Genomic DNA, 27,726 nt, shown 5'->3' with positions numbered 1-27,726 from the left:
CAAAATCAAGAATGTTTCCTCTGTTGTGATTATTTTGTTTAAAATAACCTGTAACATACTACTGTGCCACTATAGCTTTAAATAAAGGTTGATAAAGATTCTTTCTGTACTGTGTTTGAAGCTGATTAAAGTGCTGCTTCTACTCACCGTCCTTCCACAGCTCAGACACAAACTTATCAGTAGACTGGTTGAGCAGCGTGGCCACGTTATCGTTCAGAGGGTCCATGTTCTTCATCAGCCACTCATCAGCTTTGTAGTCCACCTGGGGGTGTGTTAAAGGGGTTAACGTCTTTTCAAAAATATGCACCAAAAATCTGCATCACTATCGAGAGTGGCCTCTGGCTAGAAGAGTCTGTGTGAACAGCACAGTAACTCAAATCCACAATCCACGCAGGAAGTGTATAAACTATTAACTGTAGGGTAAATATTGGCCTAAATCAGATATCTAATGATCTTTATCAAGACTTGGCTGGTGTGTGTTTACCTTGCCAGCGTAGTGAATGATGCAGAAGTCAGCCTCGTCCTTCAGTTTCTTGGGTTTGAAGAATTTGGGGTGTGTGCCCTGCTCCTGCAGCACCTTCTCCACGAAGCTCTTGTCTGTGGCTTTGGGGAACCAGCACTCCTCATCCAGCAGAGCCAGGATACCAGGGGGACTCGCCTAGAAATTAGTGACACAGTTTGTTAATTGAAATGTTTTCCTCTGGTTTGGTTTGACACAAGGAAAATCACTAGTGCAACAAAACACTCATTGGTCAGAGCTGTCTGCCAAGGGAGCAAGAAAGTAAAGATTTTTTGTGTTCTAGACCAGTGCATATATTTGTACAGTGTGAAGCTGCTTTAACTCATATCTCTTAACTTAAATCTGACGGTGCACATTCAAACGCAGTGTTTTTGAAGGGATGTGTGGTAAACGGAACTGCGTGGGGGAAAGGGGCGAGCACTGCTAATACGGCATTCAGTGTGGGCTTTTATATAAGTTTGTGATTTACTGTACTGTTTGATTACTACAGAGTTTACTTTGTCCTACAAAATTACACAATATATTAAGAAATCAGACTTCATTATCAGAAAAACAGCTAAAGAATATAAATAACAGGCCCTAAAAAGAGATACGCCAACAACTTTAACACGGTTTCCTTTTCAAAACTAAATAGTTCATTTTTTCAAAAGCTCTATTGCACAAGTAAGACACAAGTTTAATATCAATTTACAATATTTTATTATTGAAGCCATTAGAGGCATTGCAGTGTTTAAGCAGCTGTTTATAAGTTTATATCACAATCCCCCTGGTTCTCCAGTTAACAAATACATTTAATTCAGTGTGCATTAATATCTTTCAAGCTACATTATTCATTTATTTAAACAGTGCCATAGTTACTCATATGGCAAGGAACAGCATTAGAAGCTTCAGGAGTTCTGTTCTCATGTTTCTCCAAGCAGGACAGCGCGAGACCGTTACTGTGCTTCTTTTCTACACAGTGCTCCGCAGCGTCTCTAGCAGTATGGTGGTGTGTAATAAATGTATACCGGTTTATATATAAATTTCTCTGCAGTATACCGTATGAACTGGTATACCACCCAGCACTGGATAATAGTAGTGGTGTCAATCGTTAAAAAAATGAAATCTGATTAATCACAACAATATTGCGAGAGTATATTTGATAGTCAAGTATACAAGGTCAGATCAGGATCTTACCACAACAGAACTGCTCTGGAGCTGGTTTGGGACCCGACCAAGACCGCCTCCTCTAGCGGGTCTTGGTTCGGTAGTTTTAGTTGAAATATTTTCACCTGCCGATACGGAATGCACCAAGAGTCTGATTTAACTGGACTAAATAATGCTGGTGTGAAAACACTGTTATACACCTGAATAGGGTCCAGTTTCCTGAAGGTATTGAAGGGTGTGATTGGAGATAACAACACCTTCACACTCTTATTCTTAAATGTTTTATACATTTATATATACAGTTATTATTTTTACTGTTCACTTTATAATTCACTTAATAACCTTATGATCTTTGCTCTCTTTTTAACTGTCACAATGACAAGGCTTTGGAGGTTGTTTTTACTTTTTCGGGAATCAGGAAGGTCAGAGTGTTTTCATCAACAGTGAGAGCTGTGAGGAGAACGGGACCCTGAGTGGCAGAGAAGCTTCACTGCTGTTCTGCTGTTCTGGGACCAGTGCATATGAACTAGGAGACAACAAGCTATCTGAGTGAAGTGCTGGGAACCTCTCCTCAGATAGCCAGCGCTTGCCTGTTCTACACGGCGTAAAGTCGCACACAGGCCAGAAGATCTTTCCATCCACTCTTTTCCTTCGTTTCATCTTCTCACAGACTTTAGGATACTTAAGGACTGTTTGCTGTGTTCATGAAGGACACAGTGCTGAACAACATCATGATAAGAACCTGTTGCTCAGACAGTAATCATATTGATAAGTTCTGTCCAATCACATGTCATTTGCATAAATGTATAACTGCTTGGATGAAGTCCGAGGAGTTCTCTCTGGCCCTCGACTGGCTTTAGTTTCTTTCTCTTTCTTTCTTTCTTTCTTTCTCTCTCTCTATCTCTATCTCTCTCTCTCTCTCTCTGGGTTGTGAATGTGTTGATCTATCGAGATTTTATTACACTATGTGTTGACTCGTTGATGTACTTTTACTCTTTTCTAATATATATCTATTAATATTTGTTCCTTTTATATGTCTGTAATGCTAAAACTATTTTTCAAGTAAACTTTAATATATTTTAAATTCTAAGCTCTGACTCATTGGTCATCATTTCATGTTCTGTGATTTCTCACATCCGAGTTTTATCTAAGCCATGCTGTGGTAAATTACCCTACAGTATCCTAAAATGTTAAGATCCTCTAAACTGGCAGAGAGAGTGCTCAGGGTGGAGCTCACTCTACTATTTTACTATTTAAGAATTATCGCGCACAGACACTTTTCAGGGACACTCACAGGTTTCTCAATAAGGTCGATGCAGGGCTGCAAGTCCAGGCCGAAGTCGATGAAGCTCCACTCGATGCCCTCGCGCTGGTACTCCTCCTGCTCCAGGATGAACATGGTGTGGTTGAACAGCTGCTGCAGCTTCTCGTTGGTGTAGTTGATGCACAGTTGCTCGAAGGAGTTCAGCTGAAAGGACAGAGAAATATTGTTTTTCTTGCAAGCATTACTTACATTGGGGTGATGTATCTAAGATTGTATTACAGCATTACAAATCATGATCATACCTCAAAGATCTCGAAGCCGGCGATATCCAGGATGCCGATGAAGGAGGCCCCCTGGCGCTTGGTCTTGTCCAGGGCTTTGTTGATGCGCATGACGAGCCAGCGGAACATCCTCTCATAGGTGGCTTTGGCGAGAGCCTCGATGGCGAACTCGGCCTGCTCCTGAGTCTGGGCCTTCTGCACATAATCCCGGCCTACCTTGATCCTCGGGGTCAGAATGGCCCGGGTGAAGTCAGTCACGTTCATGCCCATCAGGTGGCACACTTTCTGGGCCGCTGGAGGACAGAGAGAGAGAGAGAGAGAGAGAGAGAGAGAGATGGGGTAAGAATAGGATGGTTCATCAGTTTGATTAATAAAGAGTTAGATCAGGAAACTACAGGGTACAATAAGGACATCAGAACGTTCAAACATGAGAGCATAAGATCAATGTGCTGGAGTGTTAGATTAAGGCAATAGAGTATTTGGTCAGGACTCCAGAGCACTCTAGAATGCTAGAACATTAAATCAGTACCCTAGAGCAGGATTAGAACAGGATGTTACAGCGTTTATTGAGGGTGTTAGATCTGTACACTACCAAATTAGATCAGTAAAACAGAGCATTGAATCAATACTCAACAGTGGGTTGGTTGAGCATTGGTTCAGGACACAAGAATGTCAGGTCAGAATGGAATAAGAGGGTGAAAAAGTGTGTGAGGTTAGCATGGATCAGAATGCAAAACTGTTATGTAAGAATGCTAGACAGCACTGAGGCATTAGATCAGGACAATACAGTATTAAAATAAAGTGTCAGATCAGAACACTGAGTCAGAACAGGGAGCTAAAGCATTAGATAAGGACACTAGAGTGTTTATGTAGAGAGTGTTAAATCAGGATGCAAAAGTGACAGGATGCTAGAAAGTACAGTGTAACATTGGGACAGCAGAATATTAGACTAGATCATTGGATCAGGGTAAACATAAAGGCATTTTATGCTGGACTACAAGTTTTCAGTTCTCTAACAGTAAAATGTTGTAGGAAGGTATATTGTTCATGACATTATAAGTTAAATTATAAGTATGAAAGTGTGCATTCCAGTTAATTACTGCATGAGGGCTAGAGCTGGATATCATTTAAAAATGTTTGATACCGGTGCCGATATGATACTTTGAATTCAGTACCGATACCCGAACGATACTTTTTTTGAAACCTGTTTCTAAATTGTACCCAACAAATACAAAAAGCAATATTTGTACTTATTTAACAGCCGACATGAGGGATCTCATTCTCACACTGTCATCATGAGAAGCTCCATCTTTTTGGATCTTGTTGGAACAAACAGTGAGTGCGTTTGTGGCGCTTTATCAAGAAGAAAATTCATTGTTTGTACTTAAAGTACAACAATTTTTTCAATGCATACTGTTTTATGCATTTTAGTTTCACAAGCTGTTTTTAAGAAATATCAAATTTAATTTTACAAAATTCAATTAAATTATTTTTGTGGTCTTAATCCCTTCAAAATATATTATAATCATGATACTTTTGTAATGCAGCGTGTTCTCTGTATTTTTGAGATGGAGGCAGTAATAATAGCAAACTGTGGTTTAGATCAGGCAGAACTGACCTAGAGCTTATTTTCTGTATTATAATATCTCAGAAAAGAAAGAAAGGGGAAGACAGAGCAAGAGAGAAAATCAGCACGAGTTAGTGTGAGACACTACATGTTAGTGTGAGACGGAGCGAGCTAGAGAGAGACAGAGCAAGTTAGAGAAAGACAGCGCGATGTAGCAAGAAACACTGTGACTTAGCGAGAAACAGCGCAAGTTAGCGTGCGACAGTGTGAGTTAACGTGAGAGAGTAGTGTGAGTTACCATGAGACAGCGAGACTTAGCAACACCGGGACTTAGTGAGAGACAGAGCGAGTTAGAGAGACGGCACGGCAGCGCGTGAGACTTAGCAAGACGAGACGACACGGGTTAGCGTGAGATGGTGCGAGTTAAAAAGAGACAGTGCAAGTTAGAGAGAGACAGCGCGAGTTAGAGAGAGAAAGCGCGAGTTAGAGAGAGACAGCATGACTTAGCAAGAAACACTGTGACTTAGCGAGAGACGGCACGGGTTAGCGGGAGACGGTGCGAGTTAATGAGAGATAGAGCGAGTTAGTGTGAGACAGCGAGACAACGGTGTTTCTTGCTAAGACTTAGCAAGAAACACCGTGACTTAGCGAGAGACAGCACGAGATAGTGAGAGAGAGGGAGAGACAGGGGAGAGCGAGCTGTGTTGTGTCAACAATTTGAATGATTACCATGAACATGCTCATCGTGTTTGTGTGTGCACTCTCTGCTTGTGTGCACCAGGGCACCTGTTTTTTTACCTTGCTGTGCACGCTCTCCACGTTTGGTGCATATATGCACATTTCATGCAAAGATCTTTCGGTACTCTGTAGTATCGAGACATTTCGGTGGTCAGTGCCTTTTTGGTCTTGAATTTGGATACTCAGCTCTAATAAAGCTTTAAAAAAAATGTAAGTGTGAATGATAAACAAAAGCTTCAACATCACTACTGAATGCAACCCGGCAATGACCCAGGGTTCCGTGAGTGTGTGAACAGGGCTTAAGTCTTTAATGCTATCCATGTCGCTGCTGGCTAATGAACTCTCTTGTGTTTTGCGCCAGACGATTCAGCAATGTTAGCCCTCGTCAACAAGCCACTCTACACAATCTGTTCTGCTCCAGTCCCACACGAAAGGGCTGAGGAGAGCACTGAGAAAGAGCTTACCCGTGTCATCGGGCATGGAGGCCTGGTCTGAGTGGCGCTCCTTCTTAAAGCTAATGTTTCCTAGCTGCAGCACAGAGGAGACCACACGCAGCAAACCTGCGAGAAACACAGAGACACAGAAAACAGGTAAATATGTGCAGGAACAAAAGAGACAACAGAGTCCGAAAGACTCTAAAAGAGATGGATCTTAAACTCCGTACTGACCGATCTGCTCCTCTTCAGGGAAGCCCATGATGCGCATGGCCTCCAGGGTGTCGGTGAACATGTCTTTGTCCTGCTGGCCTGGGATGGTGACGTTGCCATTGGACAGGAAGCGGTACTTGCTGTAGCTCTCCAGACACAGTTCGGCTACAACACACAACACACAGCGGTTAACCAGACAGAAGGAATGATCTGATTATAAATGCAAGACTTACGCTAAAACACACACTGCTGGCTTGTATTACACAAAAAATATGACAAACTTCAAAAGTTAAGCTCTTTTTTGTGTAGGGGCAACAACCAGCACAGAAGTAACTCCCAAACAGGGATCAGAGAATGTCTAATAGGGAGGAGAATCCCATTTAAAAATCTCCTCTGGGTTTGTTGAACCACCAGAGGGCGCTCCTGAGTAAGTCTAAAATGAATGGAGCAATTGAGCAAATTGTGTTTTTAAATGTTTGATCATTCTTAAACTAACCACAGAACAATATCATGTTTCAGCACTGCAGGCCTGATTTTCCAGCATCTTTACTGCCTAAAACCTGTTTACTGTGGACAACCCTCTCATTAGGACTCCACCTATCACACTAGTGATGCCCAAATACCAGGAGGTGAAGACTAGAACATGCCTCCTCCGATACATTTTCAACTTGCTGCTGATGCAGCATTGCCGAGTAGCATCACAGCGCGCTCAGAGGAAAGCGCAGCAACTCGGTTCTGATACATCAGCTCACAGATGCCTTGTGCTGATCGACATCACATTTTGGTGTGATGAGGTTAAAGACGGCCATCTACCCACTCAGAGACAGCAAGGCCGAATGTTGCTTCCTTATGGCTCCAGTAGCCAATGGCGTTCTTCTGCGTTCTTCTGATTTTCATTGCTTTTTTAGCAAAATACTTAATTTTCCTAAATGAAAGGAATATTGTGGGCAAATGGTTAGTTACTGTTTTTAGCTTTAGTCTTTAGCTCCATTCCCCTAAGTCTTTGAGTACTCACACACAAACACACACCTTCCCCCCAGTTACTTCATAATAAAAGTCTTCTTTTGGAATTATGGTTCAAGTTGACAGATAACTTTAACAGTTAAATATAGATCAACCAATAAAAGGGAATATGAATTAATAAACCAATAATTGTCTATATAAAAGATTTAACAGCATATATTTGTGCATGTTGTGTTAAACAGTGTCCCACATTTCTGCATTCAGCTCCACTTCTCCTTAAAGACAATGGGCCAGTGTGGACAGCACCACTCTCCAGTCAAACAGCGCTTTCACAAGCCGCCTTTGATCAAGAACAGACCTGCTCCGGCACACTGACCAGATTAAAACCCTAACTGACCGCATTACAGAACCTGTCAACATCCATCATCTGCTCCGCTTCCCAGGCTAATAGGAAGGAATCTGCCACATAAGCTCTTGAAAATTTCAAACCCAGTTAACCTGCAACACCTTGTGACTGTAATCTTTGTGTATGATGTCCGGGTGTATTTAGACCTCAAATTTAAATCTGGCAGATTTCCCCACATGAATCCTGTAAACTCACAGCGCAGTTTGTCTCCTGCTCCGGTCAGCATGTAGTAGAAGACGTGGAAGGTTCGCTCCTCACGGGCCTGGCGGATGGCGCGGGATTTCTCCAGAAGGTCTGAAGGTCAGGTGGTCAAGGAGCAATGTGATGTGGGGAGAGATAATCTCTGAAAACACTCCAGACCGTTCCATCAGGCACAGCGCTGTCTAACACAGCTGTACCGTGTCGCTAAGCTACAATACACAACAAAATCTAACAGCTTAACCCATAAGCGCACAGACCCATTTCTGAATACTGCTGCCAACTTAAAAATGAAAATTAAGTCACGATAAGTCAACTGAAAAGCACCAATGAATAGGTTGAATAGGGAACAGATTAGGGCGGCAAGATATATTATTTAAGCATCGTTATTGTATGTGCGCATGCGCAATAGTCACATTGCAGGACGTGCAATGTCACTTAAGGTAATTAAATCAAACATCATGTTGCAATGTTTTGATTCTTGACACAAGAAGTAGATACACAGCCTTGTCTCTGTGTCTGTGTATATGACAGGCTTCTGCTGCCTGACTGAGAATCACGAGGGAGAGAAGGAGCGTAAGAAGGAGGTGGGAGTAGGGGTGGCAGAAGTAAACACGAGGCAATCTGTTTCCCTATCCTACTTATTCGTTCATGCTCGTCAGTCGATTTATCGTAGCTTAAATCAAAGACAGCGGCGCCCAGAGAACTACCTTATGGTACTGTGTGTATAAACAGTGTTTTATATAATCTACCTGTGCACTTTTAAAGTTGTCAACGACTTGTTTTAAACATTCGGGTCCTCAGAATTCTGCCAAGAAAGTGTAGAGCTACTTTGAGCTTATTAATAGTTTAAAAATAGCATTTTTTTGGCATGGGCAGCACTATGCCCCTATCTCTAGCATGGTAAGCCTGTTGGAGGCATTCAAAAAAAACTGATGGCGAAAGGAGGTGGACTATTTGACTAAAATTTGTACTAGTTATCATGTATCATGTTTCACAACCCAAGTCCATTTTATAGCATAGTTCTACTTTGAGAGTGAAAACAGAGACAGTAGTGAAGCGAGGAAAGGATACAGGTCTCGATGTTGGCTCCAACAATGTAACCGTTAACGTCAAAGTTGATTCTGATGAATTTGCCCTGACAGAGAGAGAAAGAGGAGCATGATTACAAGCATGATTACACACACACACACACACACACACACACACACACACACACACACACACACACACACACAGATGGTGAGAGTGAGGTGGTGAGAGTGAGGGGATGCTCTTACGAATCGTGAGGAGTTGTCATTCTTGACGGTTTTGGCGTTACCGAAGGCCTCGAGGATGGGGTTTGCCTGCAGCAGCTGCTTCTCCAGCTCCCCCTAAAGATCACACACACATACACATACACATACACACACACACAAAGAGAGAGAAACACAGCGATACACTCACTAATGCTGAAGGAACTGTTTTTCACAAGTGCAGTCCAATCAGAGAGCTGTTAGAACTTACCGCCACTTACCGTACACCAGCTAAAAATAAGCAGAGCAGTGCAGCACACACACACAGCAAGACACATACACACATATATATATACACAAACACCCTGTGAATTATTAGTACTTATATAATAAACATCATGAAACTGTCCACCAGTTATTCCAAACCAAGAATCCCGTCACCTTAAAGAACCCCAACCTGACCCAAGACCTCATGCAGAACCGCCCACCTCGCTCACACACAAACACACACACACACTCATACAGCAGGTAGACTTCAAACATTATTGCCCATCTCCACCTCCTCACTTATATATTCATCCTGAAATTTGCATGAAATAATTTAGTGTTTGTTTTTTGTGTATAAAAAGTGCATTATACAGAATAACCATTTTTTGTAAAATATGTAATACTAAATTACATAAATTACTAAAATTTATATTGCACTGTGGTCACAGCCTTGAGGTCGGATGTAGTATTGTACTCTGAAAGCAAATGGATACTTTATTTCATAGAGCTTACTGTTTCATTTGAAGATGAGGTAGATGGAGCTTATGAAAGGAAAAGGCTGAAGTATACAGACTTGGTGGTTGAGGTAAGAGAGCGTGAGTGGCAGGCATATAATAGACCGGTAGAGGTAGGTGCTAGGGGTTTTGTGGCAAAGTCTGCCACAAGATTGCTGTCTGAATTGGGATTTAGAGGTCGTCTGCTAAGGACAGTTGTAGTAAAGGAGTTGTCAGAGGTAGAGAATGCATTGAAGTTGATGTGTAAAATATGGATGAAAAGGATTGGCTGGGTGTGGGTGCTGGGTGTGGTTTTTCTTGCTGTTCTTGTAGTAATTTGTCACATATCTTTCTGTGAATGTCTGAGTACTTGACAGTTGAGTCAATGGACCATGAATACAGTTTGCTGTGCTTCTGGATCCTTGTTGAGCCAGTATTTGATTGTAGCGGTTGCTGTGATCTGCTCACGCAACCTTAAATCGTAAATTACTGTGTGTTATTGTGCTTAGGTCGTGTGCTGTGGTTGGTGTGCTGTTGTTATCACGGTTAAAAGAAGTGAGCAGACTGGGAGTGTTTTCTGTTTGTTCTTAAGAGTACTCAGTATTAGTTCATTTACTCTCTAGGTCTGAATACCTGGCAGTTGAGTCAATGGACCATGAACATAGTGTTATGCTGTGCTTCTGGATCCTTGTCGAGCCAGTATCAGATTGTTGCAGTTGTGGCTGCTGTTGTTAGTTGGGAGAATAGAAGATCCTGGCTGGGCCCTATGCATAACTCCAGTTGTTGGGTGCAGGAGTTATCATCTTTCTGTATTATATTACTATGGCCCAATCCCATTTTGCCCCTTGGCCCTACCACTCATCCCTACCCCCTTCTTTTTGAGTGTAACCTTTCCTCTTGGAACACCCGATACGTCATCAGGAGCGCTAAATTTCAGTAACCTAGCTGCTGGTTAACTAGTTAACTTTAGGGCATTGTATATCTTCAGAAAGGGGGAGATGGTGCAGAAATTAATTATTATAGTCCACTGTAGCTAGAAAGAAATGAGCTTTGATTAGCTTTTATTTATTTTTAAATTTTCTGTTCTGCCTTAAATGCTGCAGCCCCTGCCTTCTGTTGCACCATTTAAGCTGGAACAGGAAAGGTAGCTAGCTAGTTAGCTACTGAGACAAACTACTAGCAACTTTTTTATATGCTTGTTATGAAGAATTCAACTATAAAACATTGAAACTACACATTAAGCTATGGTAATGTAGTGTTAATCGTCAATTTCCTCTGGCAGGAAGCATGTGGAAGGCAGTGTGATGTAGTGCTGGGCGATATAGGAAAAATCATATATCACAATATGGAATTTTTTATATCACGATAGCGATATATATCACGATATACCACACTTAACTATGTTTTCAGATATTCTTCAAAAAATATGACAAAATAATATCATTGCTCACTTTTTTCCAACTTTATTTCAAAGTGACATTAAACCCAACTTTCACAAATGAGAATTACTACCTTTTAGTGCAGCAATATATACGTATCAAAGGAAAACAGATGAGGTAGATGCAGCAGCTAATTTTTTCAAAAGAACAATGGGTCTCCATTGTTCAGCTCTCACAAGTTTAATAACGTAAATGCGTCATGTCGCAAAACCACATTATGAAGCTTTTTTTGCGAAGATTACTTTATTATCATTTATATAAACGAGTTATATTTATCGTCATATCGCACAGCTCTAGTGTGATGTTTGGTACTTCTCTCTGTATGAACTGCTGAGCATGAATTAGCGGTAATAAAATAACTATGTTTAGATGTGTGGAGTTTAGTTTGGGGTAGAACATGGAGTTAACACACAAAATTGTGTCTTAAGGGTACATTTTAGCTCCATTGCTGGTTTAAATAGTTAATAATAATAGAAGAGCTGACTAAAGAGCAATTTACAATACATGCAATATATTTACATTTAAAACCTGGATCTGCTGGAGTTTCACTAAAGTGTGGCCCCTCTGAGTGAGGTCATGATTAGAGACCACACCAATCAGTTACATAACTTTCCTCATGAGCTCAGAGGCCGAGCTGTTCAGCGCTGCTCTAAACAATTCATTTGGAGGAAACTCAAAGGTAAATCAGCGCATTTCTCCTGGATGCTGTAATAAAGTGTCCTGCATGGATTCGGTTCTGTAAACTGGAGAACGCTCTCCCTCGCGGGGTCTCGCATGCCGACACTGTGAGTGCGTGATCGCTACACCCATCGATCACACCACGTTCCTGACAAAAACTGTCTGCAGAACATGAAACCCTCAGGAGAACAGCATGTGGAAACTACAGAACCCTAACCACTAACAGACCTGCGAACACCAGATCATTAATTTAATGATTAATTTACAAAAACGCTAACTCACTTCATAACTTCATAACACCGCTCTTAATATTTCAATGAATATTACACAGAAAAACTGATCGCAACACAGTTAATAATATTTATTATTTGATGTGTGCAAATTTACCTTCAGAGATGCAAAATGTTAATGATATATACTGTATTCAACTCATTTTTGTAAATAGAAGCTCAAAATGCCCCATTTTTAGAACTTTTCACCTTTCAAACTGCAGTTACCACACTTTACTCTGAGATCATTTTGAGTAACCAGAACCAAAGATTTCTTTTGTTTTTACAGGCTAAAAGAAGTCACATCATGTTCTTAAACCATCTGATGGTGCTGAGAGAAGTTTTTGGGCTTGTGTTTACAGAGATAAGAACAGTCCAAGTGAAGAAGCACACGCCAAACGCATCTCGTCTGATGAACTGCATCTGAGAAAAATTGTATAAATCATCTGTTAAGAGTCTTACACAGGACTCTTATTACAGTGGGGTTTGCTTCCCCAGCCAGGGAAACCCACCTGCCAACCTGCAGGCGGTGGTGTTATCCACTACACCACCTACCTTTCAAACACTTACTGACTGCTACACCAGTTTTAAATCAATCAATCAATCAATGACTGCTAAGTCATCTCACACAACCGCTCATAGAGCAGACACACACAAACACACACACACAGCTGACACACACTCGCAGAGAAAGCTAATTTCAGACACACACACACACTCGCACACACAAAGTAAGGTACGACAGCAGCCAAACCAAACCCAGCAGATGGACAACCAGATCAGACAGACATGCCGAGAGTGAAGGAACGCCCATTGAAACCTTAAACACACCCACTGCTGATTAAACAGTCTGGAATCTGTGTTCTCAATGATACAAAACCATATTATGAAACATATCTGTCTAGATACAGGTGTATAATTAAGTAGAATATATGTGATGTATATAAAATCACAATTAAAAACTATGTCTCAAGTAACAGAAAGTCCATTGCTGACACATATGTAAAAATGCACACAGGCAGCTTGTCTATTCTAGTTCTATTGCCAATAGATTTGGACTCTTTAAAGAGGATAAACAGAAACCAATAGGCACTAGGTTTAATACTAGGTGAAGGCTAGAGGGGTAAACTTTATTAACTTTATTAAAAGTCTTTTTTGTAGCATTTCCATGATTACATTTCCTTATTAAATTTATATATATATATTTAACCAACTAATTTTCAGTATAATTCCAGACTTTTAAGCAGCAGTGTCCAGCTCTAAGGCTTCAGAAAAGCATAACTAATAATTATAGACTGTATTTTTGTTGAGATCCATTAATTATGATTAATATCTTTTTAACTGTAACCTGGAGTGTTTTTTTTTATCCAGGTTAAAGAACTTTGGGACTGTGGGAGTGAAATCAATTACTAGCTGTAATTCAGACGCTGGTGGAATATTGATTCCTTCACTCTCAGTCTCGTCTGTCTGAATGACGTTTTGCTTTCCGCGGGGTCACCCAGATCATGTGACAATCCATATGACCAGCGAGCCCAGAGAGCACACAGCGCGAGAGAGAGAGAGAGAGAGAGAGAGAGAGCACGAGCGGGGGCGTGAGGGGCTGTGAGAGACAGAGTGTGAGAGCAGAGGGCGAGAGTGTGTGTGAGAGGTGAAGGGAATGTGTGTAACTCACATGTGTCAGGACCGAGCTGCTCTGTTGATGAAAAGAAAAAACAAAAGCTCAAACTCAAAAGCTAAAATAAACACAGAAATAAATAAACCTCTCCGGCCTGAAGAGCACAGGGACCCAAGACTCTCGCGGCCGGGTGGGACTACACTCAAAGATACAATGCAATATATATAAACCAAGTTATATTAGATAACCTAAGCTTAATCCAGTAAACCAACATTTAGTGTTCAACTCGTTCCAAGACCCAGATTAAGACCCAGATTTAAACTAAAACCATGTTCAATTTAGAAAAGAAAGAAAGAAAGAAAAATGCAATGAAAAAACCTTTAAAAAGGATTTTTCCTGAAATAAATAAATCAATAACGGAAAAATCAAAGCAATAAAGCAACTAAAAAAGCTGTACTAGGCTGTGTGGAGACAATGCAGTGTCTGTGTGGTTGCATAAAGCTGAATATACGAGTAACAGCCACGCACTCACAGACCAGCCCCATAAAACCACAGGAGGCCAGTGGTGGAGGTGCTGGGAGAACAGATGGGAGTGATTAGGCCTCAGAGTGAGAGAACCATGTACACCAATCACTTCTAGAATGCAGAACTTTGTGTGCGGGTGTGTATGTGTGTGAGTGAGTGTGTGTATGTGCGTGAGTGTCTGTGACATCATTTCATATAAATAAAACCTTTTTTTGATAATGTTCCAGGTGCTTTTCATAACTTTCAAACTCAGTAAACATCCACACTGTTCTTACACACACACACAAACAAAATTACAAACACACACACACACACAATTACAAACACACACACAGAGTTGTGCTCCTGCTGAACTACCCAGGTCACAGAGAACTGACCCATAAGAGTAATGACTGAGCTCCCCGGTCATTAACTCTCATGTACTTTAACACACTGGAACCATTTAAACAACACACACACACACACATCTTTGTTATGCGGTTGATAGTCCATCAGGGGCCAGAGAGACATGGGAAAACAGTCTCAGATCAGATAAACAGTGGAAGGCAGTCTCTATTATACAGAAAAGAAGGAAAGAAAATAAAGGGGAATAACCCCCCACTAATCAGACATACCACTGCTGAGAGCAGCATTCTCCCTAATTTCATTTTGATAAAGGATAAAGAAAGAGTGAGCTTTCTGTCTGTTTCTTGCACTTAGGCTGTCTTAGGCTTACAGATATCTACAGAATGTTTTAGATTCAATTGATGCTAAACTGCACTGCACTTTGGCTGAGGTACAGATCTTCTTCCTAGCATTACCTGGAGTAGATAGCTTTAACTGTGATAGTTAGAACATTAGCTACTCCAATTATGGTTAGCTAGAGAATTTTGTATTTAACATCTAGCTAATCTATCTTACCAGGAGCAGCTAGTTATCTTTAGCTGAGTTACAGTATAAATAGCTGAACATAAATAGTACTGACCGCTGACATCTAAACGACAGGTTATGAAAAAAGTAGAGTGCTACAGAGAGAGAGAGGGAGAAAGAGAGCAAGGGGGAGAGAATAACTAACCTGGTCTTTCTTGGTCTTGTGAGAGGAGGCCACGTGGGCCAGATACTGAATAACCTTCTTGGTGTTTTCTGTTTTTCCTGCACCAGATTCACCCCTGAGAACACACACACACACACACAATGAATTCCTTTAAAATGAGAGAACTGTGGTTGTTGTAAGCAGCGTGTGTTCAGACGGGATACTTACGTGCACAGGATGGACTGGTCCTCACGATCTGAGGAAGAAAAAGAAGAAAAGATGAAGAAACAGTTAGTTTTAAAATATTCTGAAATCTCTGAACTGAACGCCACAAAGCAGTATAAAGCTTAATGCCCACTGGCCTCTATATTAGGTGTAGATTGTTTTAAACTTAAGACAGGAACTAAATTATTCAGTGGTGAATCACAAACCACAAACACTAAAATCTATCTGTGCTACAATCACAATACACTAATGTTTAAATTCAATGTGAATCTAACCACATTTTCCTTCATTACATGGTGTAGTTTGGAGCAAGGATATCACGGAGGGTCTCGGGGCTTGGCTGCGGGTTTCCCCTCTGTGACAGGGTCATAGAAATTTTGAACTGTGTTTATCTTGGTGCAGCTGAATAATGAGTGTTCAGTGACATGACTGTAAACCTTAATCTGAAATACTGTGATATGGGGGCTAAAATAATATTAAACACCCAACCCAGTCCTGAAAACATTTTATATAATTAATAAATGCATTCTGTTTAATCTCTAACACAACCCTGAACCCAACACGATAAGCAGGTCCCTCCTGATTTCAGGAAGAAGGTCACTAATTATCTTCCCAGAGGAAAACACTCTGAGCTGCAGGATGAAAGTCCTGAAAGCCACAGTGAGCGCAGTCCGACCTGCTACACAGTGCCGCTTCGCTGACAGGAAGTGCCTGGCCCACATACAGGAAACTGATATCCGGCTTCCTGTGACTGGAAAAAGAAGCCTTTCAAAAACCATCAGCTTAACCTCCCTGACCGCCTACACCTACACCCCCCCCAACACCATCCCCAAACACCCCCCCCCCCCCCCCCAACACTACCCCCAACGTCAACACCCACCAGCCAACCCCACACCTTCCCTATCACAACTAACAGACACACATGCTAACACCATGCTCTCGCTCTGTGCGGTCGATTATCATGATGTCATTTCATGTTGTAAATATATATACAGTGTGAGCAGAACCAGTAAACCAAACCAGTAAAACTTAGCTCATCACTATAAATAACTGAGGAAGTGAAGACGACACGCTGTTTGCTCTCACACAGGATGCCGCCCACACCCAAGAACACACTGAGAAACTCTTTTGGGCATCCTATAACCAGAAAATAGCTACAACTATTATATTATATATTATAACTACTAATGGTATATCACAGTATTTTTTTGCACAGCACAACTGAGGTTCAAAATAGGTTTGTGACTTACTGTACTGTTAGAAGTACATATAATATCAAACTTTATGGCTGTAATTTAAGGCTTTGATTACTATTGGGGTTACTTTGTCCCACAAAATGAAACAGTATATGAAAAAAAAATGACTTTATTACAGAAAAACAGCTGAAGAATGTGAATACCAGACCTTAAAGAGAGATATGCCAACAACTTTAACACAGCTTTCTTTACTAAACTAAATATTTTAAAATATGTTATTATTGAAGCCCTTAGAGGCATTAAAGTGTTTAAGCAGCTGTTTATCAGTTTATCACAATTTCCTTAATTTACACTGAACTGAATTCATTTGTTAAGTGTAGAACTAATATCATTCTTCAGGCTACAGTATTAATATATTTAAAATGGTTCTAGTTATTCATATTGTAAGGAGCAGCAGTAGAAGCTCTAGGAGTTCTGTTCTAATGTTTCTCCAGGCAGAACAGCGTAGGACAAGTCCACAGGGTTGAGCTGCCAGTGTCTTGGCCTGTTACGCGAACTGTCTTGCATTAGCTGCCGAGCTCTGTTAGTGTTCTTCTTTGGCGGTGCTGTTTTACATGGTGCTCCGCAGCGCCTCTAGTGGTATGGTGGTATGTAAGAAATGCATACCAGTTCTAATGTCCTAATTTAATGTTCTAATTTAGCACTTGCTAAAACACAAACAAGATTGTACTGCTAGGGAGCAAGTAGAGGTCCAAAAAACAAAACAAAAAAAGGCAGAGACATACATTTGGAATGCAACTGACGTTTTGTCGTTTAGTTAACCAACACTGTAGATTAGGGTGAAACTAAACGCTAACAATCCAACTTGCGTTCAGCTGATGCAACTGACTAGAGTTCTGTATAGAATATGCAATAGCTTAACTGAGAAACTAGCTGAACAGCACGGAGCCCCCTACCCCTGCTCCAGCATACGCAAGAGAGTCTCTCTCCACCTCAGCGTCTCCGAGAGGGACTAAGAAAACTTTATTAAAGCCTGGAGGGGATTCTGGGAAATTGTCTTCTGTGTGTCTTGCTGAACGAAATAGAACTGAAGCTGATGGACTCGGATTAGATCTGACTTTAATATGCACTTGAACCTTCAGGGATCAGGGGTTCAGATTGAATGTGGTGTGTATGTGTGTCTGTGTGTTAGGGTTGTGGTGTTATGGTGTAAAACCATATATTGCGATAATTTGAAAATATATATTTTTAAAAACATTTTAACAATATATATATATATATTTTTTTTAATATAATTTTATTTTAAATTTTTCATTTTTTTTCACACTCGGAGTGAAGCGCAGCAACTCGGTTATGATACATCAGCTCACAGATGCCCTGTGCTGCAGGAACCACCGTTTAACAGTATTTTCAAACCACTACGGTATTTCAGTAATATGCCGTGACTACCGTGCCAAATTTTTGCCAAAATAGCTCATTTACCCATACATGTGCATTTGAGATGGCCACAGGATGGTGGCATTCACTTAATTCACTCTCTGAAAACCTGTGGGTAAAAACACAGGTCCACCCTAGTTAAAAGCTTCATGACTGTCTGAACAGCATTCATCTCCATTCATGTGAAAGGCAAAGTCACTAAACCTGTATACAGGAGTCTGCAAGGTGTTCCTCAAAAGTCTCACTCGACTATCTGCAGGTTTAAAGCTTTATCTTCTAGACGTGTGTGATTTCAGCCTCATTAAGCTCGAACACGCTCAAACAGATGGTGATTTAGCAGATAGTCTGTTAGCGAATAGCCTGTTAGCTAACCTTATCTATTTATATTATCTAGCTAACTAGCTAAGACTTCACTCTCTTAGAAGTGAGTTTTCATCATCAGTACTCAGGTCAGTTAGTCAAAAACAGCTGTACTGAGCTGTCTGATACTTTGCAACTTTTACTTTAATAGGTGCACACAGTGGCGCCGACAGCATACAGCAATGCCTGCTGTTGCTCCTGGACTCTAAAGCACATTAACGCAGCATTTTTCATTTTACATTAAAATTAACCCAAAACAATACCACAAAAATAATAAATGTATGACCTGTGATGTGACACGTCCATGAAATACAGGAAATGTAGTATTTAAAAGATTCTACAGTTGCTGTAGTTCATTCAGCATAGCATATTTTGTAGTTATAGAGTGGTTATGGAAAGTATTCAGACCCCTTTAAATTTTTAACTCTGTTTCATTGCAGCCACTTGCTAAAATCAAAAAAGTTTTATTTCTCATTAATGTACACTCAGCACCCCATCCTAAAAGAAATGTATAAAGTTTTGCAAATTTATCAAAAAAGAAAAACTAAAATATCACATGGTCATAAGTGTTCAGACCCTTTGTTTCATATTGAGTAGAAGCACGTTTTGGAGCAGTACAGCCATGAGTCTTCTTGGGAAGATTTCACCCCATAGCATGATGCTGCCACCACCATGTTTCCCTGTTGGGATTGTATTGGACAGGTGATTAGCAGTACCTGGTCTGAATAAGGGTCTTCATACTTATGGCCACATGATATTTTAGTTTTCCTTTTTGATAAATGTAAAAAAAATGTAAAGGGGTCTGAATACTTGCTGTCCCCACTGTATAATCTACTTCAATATTAGTAGTAATAAATGTAATAAATGGAAGCCTGTATCAGATTTCATTACACTTGAAAATGGGTGTGTTGTAATCATTGCTGCTTTCAGATTAGTGCTGCAGAACACAAGTATAGTTCAGGTGGATTCTTTTCCCCCAGTTTCTCTTAACAGTCAGTATTGCAGTGAGAGCAGACCTAGCTAATATAGCCACGCCCCCTACAAAACAGAGCTGTTCCTGATGAGAGGTTGCAATTATAATAAACACGTATTTAGAAATGTTTCTGTGGTGGGGAATCAGGATGTCCTCCGCATCCACAGTATAAACCACACTTGGTGTAATGGTATAAACAGTGTTTGTAACCCGATAATAAACGGTGTGTGTGTGTGTGTGTGTGTGTGTGTGTGTGTTTATATGGACACCTTGCATCATGCTCCTGTAGGCCGTGTCTGTGATGGCGTAGATGTGGGGCGGCATCTCGTGTCTCTTTTTGCCCTTGTACATGTCCACGATCTCCTCTGAGTAGATGGGCAGGTTCTTGTAGGGGTTTATCACCACACAGAACAGCCCAGAATACGTCTGCAGAGAGACACAGAGGAAGACAGAGAGAGGGAGAGCGAGAAAGATTACACATTAATTTGTAAAGTAATCTGTCCACCATGTGGTAATGAAGGCCTAAGAACTAGTGAGGAACTGCACAGTAGTTCGGCCCTCGCATTCCAGCAGCTCCTCCAGACACAGCGCTCTGATTACTGGGTGTAAAAGAAGCGCTGTTTAGGAAATAAGAGAGTAGGTTTCCCATCTATGACTTAATCATACCCTTCAAAACAGTTACACACACCTCTTCATTAGAAGGGTGTTGAGACCCTCTCCCTCAGATTATAAACCCACTAATCTCCCTCACTCGTCTGTATTTTTGGTCCTCTCTCTGTATTATTACTATTTCAGCATCTCACTTTTCTCTAAAGCACACACTTTTCATTACTTTAATTGTGATTTGTTTGTTTAAGTGATGTGTTTGTAAAAGGTAAGAATCACTATTATTTCTAGTGTTACTACTACCCCTATCTACTACTACTACTAGTTATTCTACTACTGTTACTATTAATACTTCATTTACCACCTTTACTTATTATACAACTACTATTCTACTATTACCATCACAACTTCTATTAATACTACTACTACTATTACTACTACTACAAATCATACACTTTAATTTATTTAAAAATATATATTTTTATAAACTCAAATTTCCCTCCTCTGTTTTTTCTCAATTTCTTTCTCACTCCCATCTGTCTATGTTTAATCAGTTCACTTACATGATATTTCTCTTTCTCCTTCTTTTCTTTTTTTTTGTTCCACCTTACCCTTTTTTCCTTCTTTCTTGACCTTTTTCTCCTCTTTCCCTCCATCCCCCTTTTCCCCTCTCTCTCTTCATCTCTCTGGAGGTCCTCCTCTCCTTCCTTCCTTTTACATATTGTTCCCTAGAGTTTCCTGTTTACAACACACACTCACACACACTCTTCCTCCATGTGTGTGAGGCATGTGTATGTGGTCACTCTGAATGACTGTAAAATGAGGAATTAATGGAGTGCACAGGATCTGGATGGGGACCAGGTAGCACTGATCCAGCACACCTGACACACACACAAGCCTAATCTCACCCAGCAGCTGCACACACTCCACACTCTTCAATTACACACACACTCCACACAGAGAGGACTGTGGGTACATCAGCTCTCTGATTTATTAGAATTTTTAAGAGGTCCAGTAGTACTGAGCAACAAGGGCGAGGTTCAGTTCAGCCAGTACATAACTTCAAAAACAACACTTTCTAAACTGTAAAGAACTTCTGAAACCAAGAAAAAGACTAAGCCTAGACCAAAAATAATGTAACTGAAAAAGCAAAGCAAACAACACTATCTAAAAAAATGAATAACTTATTCAGTATGTACAACAAATGATTCAGCACCTTCACTTGGTTCTGATTCTGTATTTACTATCTACTCTAAATGATTTAGTTGCTATTGTAAATTATATAGTATGCTACATATGATTCAGTAACTACTTTAAATGATTCTGCATCTAAAAAAAGCATTTTAGCATACAATACGTGATCCAGTATTGATATTAAATGACTTTGTATGTATAAGCTATTTAATGAGAATCAATATTTACACTAAATTATTTAATAACTATTACAAATTATTTAGGGTACACTATTAATTAAGTACAGAACTTTTGTTTCAGTACCTACAATAAATGAATTAAAACACTAAATGACTAAAGTGTGTATTTTGAATCTACACTAGATTTTTTTGTATCTACACTAAATTATCTATTCGTATTTACACTAAATGATTCAGTATCTACACTAAAGCATTCAGTACCTACACTAAACGATTCAGTATCTACACTAAATCATTCAGTACCTACACTAAATGATTCAGTATCTACACTAAATCATTCAGTACCTACATTAAACGATTCAGTACATACACTAAATCATTCAGTACCTACACTAAACGATTCAGTACCTACACTAAACGATTCAGTATCTAGACTCTCTTATTCAGTACAGACACTAAATAATTCAGTACACATACATTAAATGATTCAGTATCTACACTAAATGATTCAGTACCTACACTAAAGGATGTAGCACCTACATTATATGATTCAGTATCTACACTGAACAATTCAGTACCTACATTAAATGATTCAGTACCTAATCTAAATAATGATGTCACTATAATGAATGATCCAGTATAAAGTAGATGCAACAAATAAAAACATGAACATTTAAAAATGTTCATAATAAATAATTTCTAGTCCATTTACGGACTAGGCTTAAAAGAAAATCTCATTGTTTATTCTTTTGCGTATTTTTGATGTCCGAAAAAAAACAACAACACATACACATATTCGTTAAAGTATATATTGTGCATTTTTTATTATAAAGTAGAGGCATGGCAGGACCATAAAGGGGCAGTGCTTTTGGAACTTACGTAGATGAGGCCTGAGTAGTATCTCTCCTTCAGGTTGTGCAGCACGGACGCCTCGTTCAGGCACGTCAGCTCGGCCATGTCCTCCACCTTGTTGAACTTGGGCGGGTTCATTTTCTGGATGTCATCCTTGTTGACTCGCACTTTCTTGCCGGAGTCAGCGAGCTCCACCATCACCTCGTCTCCATGCTCCTCCTTCACCGAGCCGGCCTCGAAACCCAGCCGCTCCGACGGAACCCACACCAGCTTCTTACTGGCCCAGTCCGCCTGCGCCAGCGGGTTGTTCACTACGGTGCGGTCCACGTACAGGTACTTATCTGCAGCCGACATGGTTGCTGGAAGGAAAGAGAAGAAGGGACAGGATGAACGTTAGTGGTCATAAAAAGTTAGATGCAGCAAAAAAAAAAAAAAAAAAAAAACTTTCATAGGTAAATTCAACTGATGTTAGAGCAACGTTCAAATGCAGCTTCCATAATTTCCATAGAACAGCACTGAGCAGCAGAAAGGGGAGCTCTGGAAGCTAAAGTCTAACCCTGTGTTCACACTAGCTGACGACAAAGTGGAGCGACGACACAGCGACAGGTGAAGTGACTTTTTTTTTCTCAACTTAATTAAAATAACTGACATTCTAAATTGATTGCCCCCCCCAAAAAAATATCCTTACATTCTTCTACCAGCATTTCGTTCCTTTTCTCAGCAGTAGGGTTGGGACAAAATATCGATACTGTTATATGTCGTAGCATTTTCATTGTGGCATCTAATATAGAATTTTTAAACATAAACTCCCAAAGACTCGACCAAACAGTTTCACATGGAGTATTTTATCCTTTTCAGTAACACAAGTGATGTGAAGTATCGTAGAGAATTGTTATATTGCGCATCACAGAATAACAATACTGTATCATGACATGCTCTGTGAGTCACATCCCTAATTATAAAGGTCCCTTTGGTTCCCCCTGTTCTTCGGAATGATAAAGCTCCAGTACTTCTGGAATTAGATGGAGTAAAACCATTTAACTGTCATTCAACCTCAAAACCAGACCTCAATGATGCTCTTTTATTAAGGCTGAATGCAATTAAATCCTCCTCACAACTCCCTACAGACGCTCTTAGAAGAAGAAGATGCTGGTGGAGATGCTGAACGCAAAGTGTAGAACGCTTCAGTAGATTTGGGAATTGGAAGACGTCTGTAGAGCCTCACCCAGCAGAACAATGTGGTGAGAGAACAGCGACACACAAAGCCACGGATCCACCCCATACCTCATACTAAGGAATAAAAGAACTTTTTATAAGTTCAAACAAACTGACTGAATCAGAAGCTCGATTAAAATTTACACACTCACACATTTATTCTGATGACCAACCCTGATATTCTGACACATTTATGAATGCATATTAAACATAAACCAGCTACAGGCATGACTTTCGTTGGTGACCTGCAATAACCAATCAACAGGCCTAACCTGCATCCGCAAAACCAGCCCTACAGGTTAACACAATGAAAACAGAGGCCTGCAGATATTCTTAGTAAGGCTGGGCAAGCATCTGATTGGTTGGGTCATGCATCTGTACTGTCAGTCCAAGCCTAAGCACTGCTTTTAAAGGAGAATTCCACAGGCTTTTAACATTTATTCTGAGCTAAATATTGTTCAGAATGCGCTTCAGTGGCTGAATGAGGAACTGCAGAATCCTGCAACAAAGGAGCCTCATACAGTCTAAAGCAGAGCTGCAGCAACTACAAAAAAATTAATCACAGAATCTGACCAGCTCTCAGGACTGGCTGAAAATATCATCTGGTCATCCGGTTTCCTATAAAACTAGGAGAAAACACATGGTGGTGGTAGGATTACAGGTGGTTATATGGTTATACAGTACTTGTGTTGTAATCGAGGTGGGTATGCTTCCATTCTCCACCATTTTAACATTTCTCTATAATCAACCACTTTACACAAGAGCTGGCCATTATATCATGAATATATGGAAAAAATATGTATGGGTACAAGATCAAAGGAGCGGCATAATGACTATTTTACCGCCTCAAAAAACATAAATCACTTTCTTGACAAATGAGTTATCTTGTCCTGTAATACAGTAATATGATATTAAATATTTCAGTTCTGAAAATGCTTCACTATCTTTGTTTCTCACAGAAAAAGACCGGCCCATTTATCTTACATAAGCCTTCAGGAATGTGGAGGGCAGGATGTGTTAAGCACTCTCTCTCTTTCAAACACACACAATCTGTGTATGGACCAGATTAGGTCAGGAAACGGTGAACTGCCCTCTTCCTGTAAGCCCTGTAACTGCGCTGGCTCTGTGAGCAGGGCGGCCGGAGTTTGGTGGCCTGTTCGGATTAAATACGTGTTTTAGACAAACGACTTTGTTGATTACATGCTTTCAAGACAGCCTTTTAAACAATGTGTGCCTTCAACCAACGTGTTTTTATGTGTGTGCGCGTGTGTGTAATGTAGCTGGGGAGGTAACGGAAACCTGCTGTGGGCTGTAACTCCTTTCAGAAGCTCTGAAACACACTGAAACCTACATGAGGCACTGTGAAGGAGAAAGCACATCTATTCATAATCAGGTTGTAGAGTATACTGTTTTTTCTGCTGCTGCTTCAGAAATGTATAAAACATTTTGTAAAACCTTATTATGGGAGAGAGAAATAAGAACTACTGTAAAAGAACAAAGAAAAAAAGATTACAGTTAATAAAGTTAAGACAAAGCTACCAGACTATGGGTAAAGAGCAAACACTAAGGCTAAGGTAGTTCAGCTAGCAATACTATTCTAACCCTGTTCAGCACACATCAGTCAGCAGGAAACAGCCAAATTTTAAAGAATATACTAAACTGAGTAAGTTATATAAAAGCTATTGGGTGTGATCAGGCATGCTGAATTATTTATTTAATTTATAAGCTAAAATTTAGTGTATAATTTGAAAGTAAAAATTTAGTCTAAATTAAAAAAAAACATTGCAGCCAAACGCAGAAATCTCCACAGTGCACGTGTTTTAAAAAGTGACATCTTAAGGTTTTAATGCCCGCAGCCTCTGTACATCATCTCCTGAGATCACACCACACTGAAATGTAACTAATCTTAAGATATGTAGATTTAAATACAGTTACAGAGAGGATACAGATTCATGCTAAGGCTTTTATTAGGGGTGGGCAATATGATCCTAAAACAATATATCCAGGACTGAAGTAGAATGAATGATACTGGACAGATGTAATCTGTCTCTAGTAGATATATCATGGGAAATGAGAACAGTGTGAATGAAACAGCAAAAAAAGTAGTACCTTGATGTGATAATTAAGGGTGGGTGATATGGCATGATATTTCCGAGTATAATACTGTTCACGATATTCCAAAACGTTGGCGATATTGCGTACGATACAATATGGCACACCCCTACACTATATTCCTGCCAAGTTCCTGCCAAGTGAACTGTAACTGGTGGATGCTGGTGGATCCCAAACCAGTTTAACAGTAATATGCTACCAATTAGCATTTAGCAATAAATGCATAGCAATTTTTTCTATTAGTCAGTAAGTATAGGAGGAAAGGTAGGGCTGCATATAATGAGTATTTTAAAGTAAATAAATCTGTTAACTATTATTCCTTTAGTTTTCTGTATCACTTTAAATCAATATAAACAGCTGATTGTGGATTGAAATTACATTTGAATACTCAAATAATGTTTCAATGTTAAAATATTCTGATATTAAGCGAGTAAATATGTAATCTGTTGTGTTTGGTAACTTTTGGTAACCAATATCCTTTACCTCTCCCCCACCAGAGTTTCTGTCTCAAGCACTGCATGTACTGCAGTGCAGTCACAAACTAAACATTAGTTTGCACTGAAATGTGGAATAGACAAATTTTTATATTCAACATTGTTAATTATGTCATCTAATCTTTGCAGCCTCATCTCTAGGACAATTATTTCTGCTTTAATACACTAACGGGAGAGTCTTTCAGTTCCCATATCCATTGAACCTTCTGAACGTGCACTATGGAGGGTGGAGTCTTTATAGAGAGAGCACAGTACAGGTCCACATAGCCTAGCGTGCTAAATCTGGATCTCTTCCCATTGAAGTGCACTGAGGGAGCAAGTGCCAAAGTGCAGCTTCAGAGCTTCAGCGTGAGGCAGTGTTCCCCAATGAGCACAAGCAGCTTAACCAAGCCTTGGAAACGTTCAGCGACAACTTCAGTTAAACAACAAAAACACGACAAGCCCCGGCAGGGCCGCCACGCTTTCCCATGCTCGGCAGTTCTGTCTGACACTGCAGCCCAGCGGAGAGGTGACTCGACAGGTTTTACGGGCCTGACGTAAGCCCTGCAGCCACACGGGGATTCATGAGGAAGGCAATTATCAGATCTTAAAGAGCTCTTGCTTTCACTACAGCTATTAGCATCGCTGCTAACCAGGAGTTGCACTCACCCACCCCAACCCACTGCTACACCTAGCGTGCTAAAGCTAGCACTAGCACACTCACATGTTTACACATTTTCCTGTAGCTCCAATGAAAAAGCTCCTCACTGGCTCACAGCCATCTATTATCAGGACTGTATTTCTGGACAAGAACTACACAAACACTTACAAACACACTAAGATAGCAGCAGTTAGCCTTCAAACTAACAGGTAAAATTAGCCAAGAATAAATGAGCAGAAAGATGTGTAAAAATCACCTCACAAGGGTTGTTGATGGAAGGTTACAGAGAGTTTAGCAAAAATTAAGCTGTTATTATGCCTTACTTTGTTTCTAAAAAACCAAAACATTTTGTTTTACTTGATAATATGTTAAATCTAAAATCATGTATGTTTTTTCAGACGAAACAGTAAAAAAAAAAAGTTGGAAACCTCATAAGAAAGTTACTAAAGATGGCTTGAGAAAGGACGTATTGAATATTTGGCAAATAAAATGATTATAAATTAAGTGATAAGATATCTTGTGTTGGGATGTTAATCATGTTTAGTGTTCAGAAAATTACAGCAATTACAGCAAAAACCTGTGGAAAAAAAATGTGTTTGGCATTCAGCCAAATATTTTACTGTGTTCATTTTGGAAGAACACTTTAATTTTGGTCCATCCCTAGGCTTTACCTGAAGTAAACACATGATTTAGACATGAAAATAGCAGACACTGCTAACTGGCAGACTATATGTTAAACAAAATGATGTGGGGTTGATGCTGCAGTTGGTCAGGTCTAGGTTCAGCAACAGTATATATGCTGAAATAATGAGGTCAGCTGACTACCTGAATATACAGAATATAGACCAGGTTTTTCCATCAATAGATTTTCTTCATATTCCAAGATGACAATGCCAGGATTTGTGAAAGAGTGATCTAATAAAATATTAGACCGTGTGACTTTTTTTGTGGGTGGTGATTTTTATTTTTTTTGGCCCGG

General features: G+C 40.0%; 1 protein-coding gene across 2 annotated transcripts in view; it reads right to left on the bottom strand.

Moving 5' to 3' along the window:
- The window catches only part of LOC103030665 (myosin-9), a 69,576-nt gene that overhangs the window by 20,631 nt on the left and 21,219 nt on the right, over window positions 1–27,726 (bottom strand). The window contains exons 2-15 of one of the 2 annotated variants that reach the window (XM_049476152.1): window positions 22,314–22,645; window positions 19,725–19,881; window positions 15,493–15,520; window positions 15,307–15,400; window positions 13,785–13,805; window positions 9,011–9,103; window positions 8,805–8,868; window positions 7,728–7,826; window positions 6,185–6,328; window positions 5,981–6,076; window positions 3,233–3,504; window positions 2,961–3,134; window positions 485–658; window positions 148–262 (exon numbers count right to left, since the gene is read on the bottom strand). In XM_049476152.1, coding sequence (XP_049332109.1) covers window positions 148–262; window positions 485–658; window positions 2,961–3,134; window positions 3,233–3,504; window positions 5,981–6,076; window positions 6,185–6,328; window positions 7,728–7,826; window positions 8,805–8,868; window positions 9,011–9,103; window positions 13,785–13,805; window positions 15,307–15,400; window positions 15,493–15,520; window positions 19,725–19,881; window positions 22,314–22,640 — 1,858 coding nt within the window. In that variant the 5' untranslated portion in view covers window positions 22,641–22,645. The remainder of the gene's footprint in view (window positions 1–147; window positions 263–484; window positions 659–2,960; window positions 3,135–3,232; window positions 3,505–5,980; window positions 6,077–6,184; window positions 6,329–7,727; window positions 7,827–8,804; window positions 8,869–9,010; window positions 9,104–13,784; window positions 13,806–15,306; window positions 15,401–15,492; window positions 15,521–19,724; window positions 19,882–22,313; window positions 22,646–27,726) is intronic. The other variant, XM_049476153.1, reaches the window with a different exon arrangement.

The sequence above is a fragment of the Astyanax mexicanus genome, chromosome 3, assembly GCF_023375975.1.
Source record: "Astyanax mexicanus isolate ESR-SI-001 chromosome 3, AstMex3_surface, whole genome shotgun sequence".
NCBI lineage: Eukaryota > Metazoa > Chordata > Actinopteri > Characiformes > Acestrorhamphidae > Astyanax > Astyanax mexicanus.
Note: the sequence above shows the minus strand (reverse complement) of the source record. Positions and strands in the feature narration are given on the sequence as shown.